This window comes from Primulina huaijiensis, chromosome 2, assembly GCF_012295235.1.
Source record: "Primulina huaijiensis isolate GDHJ02 chromosome 2, ASM1229523v2, whole genome shotgun sequence".
Classification (NCBI taxonomy): domain Eukaryota; kingdom Viridiplantae; phylum Streptophyta; class Magnoliopsida; order Lamiales; family Gesneriaceae; genus Primulina; species Primulina huaijiensis.
The window spans coordinates 17,378,462-17,384,886 of record NC_133307.1 but is presented as its reverse complement, the minus strand read 5'-3'; the positions used below and the strand labels follow the sequence as shown (position 1 = coordinate 17,384,886).

At 35.4% G+C, this 6,425-nt stretch overlaps 1 protein-coding gene across 1 annotated transcript; it reads left to right on the top strand.

Moving 5' to 3' along the window:
* The first annotated feature begins 3,735 nt into the window (after positions 1–3,735).
* On the top strand, positions 3,736–5,298 carry LOC140959444 (anthocyanidin 3-O-glucoside 5-O-glucosyltransferase 1-like). Its single transcript, XM_073417276.1, is given in 2 exon segments — positions 3,736–4,355; positions 4,358–5,298. Coding segments are annotated over 2 exon segments (1,386 nt in total). The 5' UTR covers positions 3,736–3,796; the 3' UTR covers positions 5,185–5,298.
* The last annotated feature ends 1,127 nt before the right edge of the window (positions 5,299–6,425 follow it).

The following is a 6,425-nucleotide window of genomic DNA, read 5'->3' as shown; positions in this document are numbered from 1 at the left end:
TCGGATTTGGTGATGGCTGGGCTAGGGGCTAGGTGCACTGGTGCAGGATGGTTCAGGATGGTCTAGGAGAGGCTAGATGTGGTCTGGTCTTAGGTGGCTCATGGATGGTTCGAAGGTTTTGGGAATAAAATGTGACAGAAATATTAGGGTTCGAAATTGGTTAGGAAAAGAAAGGGGTTCGAACCATGGTCCGCAGGGGTCTGTTCATGGTTCACGAGGGTATTTTAGGGATGAAAAGTTGAGGTTTAAAGTTCGGGAAAAAGTATTAAATTTTGAATTAATTCGGTAATTAAATGCTTCACGAATTATTAAATAGGAAATTAAATCAAAAACCTAAAATTTAAGCTAAATAAAAATAGTAAAAATTTAATTTATGCTTAAATAAATATTTGGGATGGTCTAGATTCAAGAAAAGTAAGGAAAACTCAAAATCGAGAAGTTTTACGCCTAAGGACAAAACAGTCATTTTACACTTGGGTAGTACGAAAAGAGTTGGAAGTGTCCTGAAGGGTCATAACGCATGTTAAATGATATTTTATGATGAAAATATGGAATTTTATGATTTATGATAAAGATGTGCAATTTTACTGTTAAAATGTTATTTTTCGAATGTGGAAAGGACACGATATTTTATGATTAAAAACAAAAGAAAAAACATTTTGAAGGATGTAAATTGACTGTGACAAAGAGGATATGATATATGATATTTGAGAATATCGTGAGAGAAAAGGCCCCAGAGGGAGCCCGTTTACAGGGAAAGGTCTCAGAGGGAGCCCAACGATAGTATTTCCAGTTTTATGTCGGTGCCTAGTGCCCGTCCCCATGCGCAATGGTGATCTAAGATTGATCAGTCGACCAGAGGATAAAAAGCTAGTCACTTTCAAGGATCAAACTTCACACAAAATGATAAATGATTGACAGCTTTACAATTTGACAATTTACGATTTATTTATGCTTAAAAGTATTTTGAATAAAAATATGATTTTAATGCATTTGCTTGTATATGTATTATTTGTTACTCCTTTTTAGAACGTTCTCAGTCGTTAGACTCACTAAGTTTGAATGCTGCAGATGATGATGTTAGTGAGGGAGGCACCGACGCTTGATTGGATCGAGACATACAGTACACTCCCGAGGAACTTTATTTTCCGTATTAGTTTGATAGTAAAATTTTAAAGGATTTTGTTAATGATTTAATTAGAGATTTTTATGTTTTATTTTGAAGTTAGTATGATCATGTTAAATGTTGGAGTTGAATTTTGTTAATTGACGATTTAGGGATTTTTATGCACTTGAGATTTTAAATGTTAAATTATTTTGATTTATGGAAATGTTAGGTTATTTTAATGGTAAATTTCGAAAATTGATGTTTAAAAAAAATTAGTAGAATTTTAAAGTTAAAAAGTAGAGTGCGTTTCATTAACACAACAAAACCTTAATTTATACCCTTCGTCAATACATACATAGTGTAGTCTCATGTATTTCCCTTTGTTGCATTTTTATCTTAATTTGGTCGTTGAAGGATCGGTTCTGAGACCTGTGAGGGTGTTTCAAACATAATATTCTCCATGAGTTTCAATAGCTCATGTTCTAAGAATGTAAACGTCGATGAATTAAATCGAGTTTGGTTTAAAACCAAGCAGATGACACTCGAAATAATCATTCATTAAGAAAGCTTACTAATTTGAAAGCCTTTTAACTTGTGTAAACTGAATAACTGAAATAAGGTGAATCGGTTCTTGCATGTATCATTTCAGTTATGGTGAGAACTGAACTGATAACTGCTCGAACTGATTAAATCAGTTGAAAACAATAATTAAACAGTTAAATACACAAGATATGTTTATGGATGTTCGAGACTTCAACTGCTCCTACGTCACCCTTTCTACCACCTCGGGTAGGATCCACTAGAAGACTTTGATTTATACAGTGTCTTGTAAAAAGCCACTCAGCTTAGGACTTACCCTACTGCCTAACTGAGCTCCTAGCCTATACTGAAGGCAGCACCTTCCAGCCAACACTTGTTTAACGTCTATGTGTTAAAGACTACACACACAAGTTTAACGTCTTTGTGAAAGACTCACTCAACTTATCAGTACACTCAATTTTCTGTATATGTAAGTGATGGTGTACATGTGTGTGTGTGTGTGTGTGAACTGATATGAAAGTGTTCTCACACACTGAGGAAAAAATTCTTCTAAACTAAGCTGATAATACGTTGAATTGTTCCCTCAAATCTGGGCCGATTGCTTCTTGAAAGCAGATGTGAGTTGAGCGTGATCTTCCTCTTCTCACACTTTTGTATATGTTTTTTCATATTTTTGTTGATGGTCTTGGTATTGTATTTATAGAAGCTTCGAGGCCGTTCACCAAGGCTCATCAAATTTGTCCGTTGCAGTTTGAATTGGTTCCTCGATATTTGCGTCTTGTCCTTTCTGACAGTCATTCTGAAACGTCTTGAGTTTATGCTCTGCTGCAACTTCCATTATTGTCCTTTGACTGGACAATTACTTTTCTTAAATGCGCACAGCTAGTTTCCATTGAGATAAGCTTGTCGTGTTCGGGAAACTGGTCGGTTCCTAACTGATGCTCTGAACTAGTCAGTTGAATTGGTCTTGAACTGGTTTGGTGAAATCAGTTGGCTCATCAGCTGAACTGATTTCACTGCTTCAGTTGAAGTGGTCAGCTGGGCTCTTCATCAGTTGAGCTCTTCATTAGCTGGCCGGGCTTCTGAAGGTCTTCTGCTGAACTTCCTATCAGCTGGACAATCTGTTGAACTGGTTCAGTTTGGACAATCAGTTGGCACTTTCAGTTTGCGTCTCGATAGCTTTAGTTTTGGCTCAATAACTTTCTGCACACTTAGGTAAATTAAATAGAAACAAAATAACAAGTTTTGTTAACATCAAAATCAAAATTGCGAACATGAATTGTTCCAACAGTCATTTTTTCACTTCTTTAGATGCTTTGTATGATTCTAAAAGTCATTTAATGTCTCTCAATTTTAAAAAAAAACTTGTTAAGAAATTTTAAAATGTATTTTAATATATATAATTTTCTAATTTCGGAATTTTTAAAAATTTTGTCAGTTGCTATATGCAAATTCGGTTTATTATTCACAAATTTTCTTTTTCGTTTATCAAATTCTAGAAAAATTTTGGGAAAATACTTTTTTTGGTCTACTAACTTTTTCTTTTTTGGGTTTTAATCAATTAAATTTTCAAAAATTGGTTTCGGTGTACAAATATTAGAGAAAATACTTTTTTAGTTAGCTAACTTTCTCTATTTTGGGTTTTAATCCTCTAAATTTTCAAAGTTTGGTTTCAGGAGAGTGCTAACTTTAAATTTTTTTGATTCTCAGTCCTATTTCGTCCAAAGACATAACATTGGAAAATGCTAATGTGATCACACCAAAAATGCTTACATGACACCGAAAATTGCTGACGTGACATAAGAAATTCTTGACTTGTCTGATGTTATATTAACAATTGGATCAAAATAACCAAAAAATAAAAGTTAGTGTACCAAAACCAAAATTTGATAACTTAGTGAACCAAATTAAACATGTTATGGACAAAAAAAAAATTGTTTTCCCAAAATTTTAATTCACCCGTATCTTAGAATTTGGATTTTGATATCTTCCTTAATCGTATGCCATTCTGTAATTACTGCTATATTTTTATTTTATTCTAAATTATCTTACTTTATATATACACACAATATTTTCCCATATTCATTCCAAGACCTCAACTTTTTTTTAAAGACCCCAAAATCACCAAATTTACATATTATACACATAATGAACCCCACTCACATACTCGTAGCGACATTTCCAGGCCAAGGCCACATTAACCCTTCACTTCAACTTGCCAAAAGATTCGTAAAAATGGGTATCGAAGTCACGTTCATGACAAGTGTATTTGCAAGGAAGCGCATGGCTAACGCCACCACCGGAGACTCCCCTAAAAGCTTAACTTTCGTGGAGTTTTCTGATGGCTATGACGATGGATTGAAGCCCGGTGATGATGGGAAAAGGTACATGGAAGAGATGAAAGCTAATGGGTTGAAAGCTTTAAAGAATATCATTATGGCAAGTTCCAAACGAGGCCATCCCGTGACGTGCCTTGTCTACTCTCATCTCTTTGCTTGGGCCTCAGAGGTGGCACGTGAGGTTCACGTTCCGAGTGCGCTTCTGTGGATCGAACCAGCCGCTGTATTAGATATATATTATTACTATTTTAATGGCTATGGTGGTGATGTTGATAAATGCTCAAATGAAATTCAGTTGCCAAAACTTCCTTTGCTCTCCAAGAATGATCTTCCAATCTTTCTCCTTCCTTCGACACCCGACGCTTCCGCCTGGTGGTTAAGGAGAAGCTTGATGTATTAGATGCCGAAACGAAACCGAAGGTGTTGGTGAATAGTTTTGATGAATTGGAGAAAGATGCACTTAGAGCTATTGAGAAATATGAGCTAATTGGTGTTGGACCTTTGATTCCTTCTGGTTTTTTGGGTGGAGAAGATCTTTCAGATAAGTCTTATGGTGGGGACATATTCAAATTATCTGAGATTAATTACATTGAATGGTTGGACTCAAAGTCCGCATCGTCGGTTGTTTATGTGTCGTTTGGAAGCATGTTTGTGCTTCCGAAGACACAAATGGAACAGATAGCTAAGGGGTTATTAGATTGCGGTAGGCCATTTTTATGGGTGATACGAGAAAATGAGCATGATGGAAATAAAGAAGATGATCAAAAGTGGAGTCATTTCGAGGAATTGGAACGAATCGGGAAGATTGTAAGATGGTGTTCACAGTTGGAGGTTCTGTCACACCCTTCATTGGGATGCTTCTTGACTCATTGTGGATGGAACTCTGTGATGGAAAGCATAGTGTTCGGCGTACCGGTGGTGGCTTTTCCGCAAGGGTTTGATCAGCCCACAAATGCAAGGTTGATAGAAGACGTGTGGAAGACAGGAATTAGGGTTCATAAAAATGAGGATAGTGGCATTGTGGAGGGTGACGAGATCATTAAGTGCATTGAAAAAACAATGGATGATGGAGAAAAGAGCCAAGAATTGAGAAACAATGCCAATAAATGGAAGGGTTTGGCAAGAGAAGCCATGGGGGAGAATGGATCTTCAAACAAGAATCTCAAGTACTTCCTTGAAGAACTTGGCCATGTTTGAAAATATTTTCTTGATCTTATTATCATATTTGTAAGTTTAATGGATGGCTTTAATTCAGTTAATAATGAAAGTTATCAATCCATAAATGTGAGGTATATTAGATTTTTACACAAGTAGTGAATAAATTGTCATTTTTTAAAAAATAAAACAGTGGTGTGCAAGACATACTAGTGTTAAAAACAAAGAAGAACTAAATCAAGACATTCTGACAAAAAACACATTCAAATCCCAAAAAAAAATAACAAACAATAACTAAAATTACAATTGAGAAACAAGAAACATATAGAGTTGTGTCATTTGTAGACATTCACTAAGATTTACTAAGAAGACTCTTGGAACATTATAAGTTTTGATGATTTAATAAGATTGCTAATCCAACAAATAATTACAAAGTCTAACATAACTGAATTCAAGAAAGAAAATTGAATATTCATAAAAAAAATTCTAATAAAAAAAATTTAAAGAACAGAGAAGAATGTTTGCATTTATTGAGTTTGCTTATAATCGTAGCATGCACTCTACTACGAGTTTTTCTCCGTTTGAAATAGTTATTGCTTTGACCCGTTAACTCATATAGACTCGTTATCTTTGCCTATAAGTGAAATGTTAAACACGCATGATAAGAAAAAGACAAAGTTTGTTCGAAGTTTGCACGAGTGAGTAAATGCTAACATTGAGAAAAAGAACTTGCAATACACGAAGCAAGCCAATAAGGAGAAGAATAAGGTGATTTTTGAACCGAGGGACTAGGTGTGGTTACATTTGAAGAAAGAGAGCTTTTTGAAAAAGCGATGTTCAAAACTCCTACATAGAGGTGATGGTCTATTCCATGTGATTGAGAATATCAACGACATTGCATACTACTTTACTTCCCAGGTGAGTATAATGTAAGTTCCACTTTTAATATTAATGATCTGTCATTTTTTGATGTAGGTGATGATCGAGATTTGAGGACAAAACATTTTCAAGAAGGGATGATGATGCGATCATGGATCAATCTCCTAAGAAAGCATGAGATCTACTAGAGTTTCCAGAAGGACTAATAACAAGAGGGCGAATCAAGAAGTTTAAGGAAGGTCTTCAAGGACTCATGGTGAGCTACCAAGAAGTTCCGACAAACAAGTCATCAAGGTTAAAATGGTTTGAGGAGCATGACAACCAAGTTGGAGGTCATTGCACATCATTCAAGTGTTAAAGGATGAAGACAGCAGCAACTTCACACCCGCGTGTTCCGAGCGCGC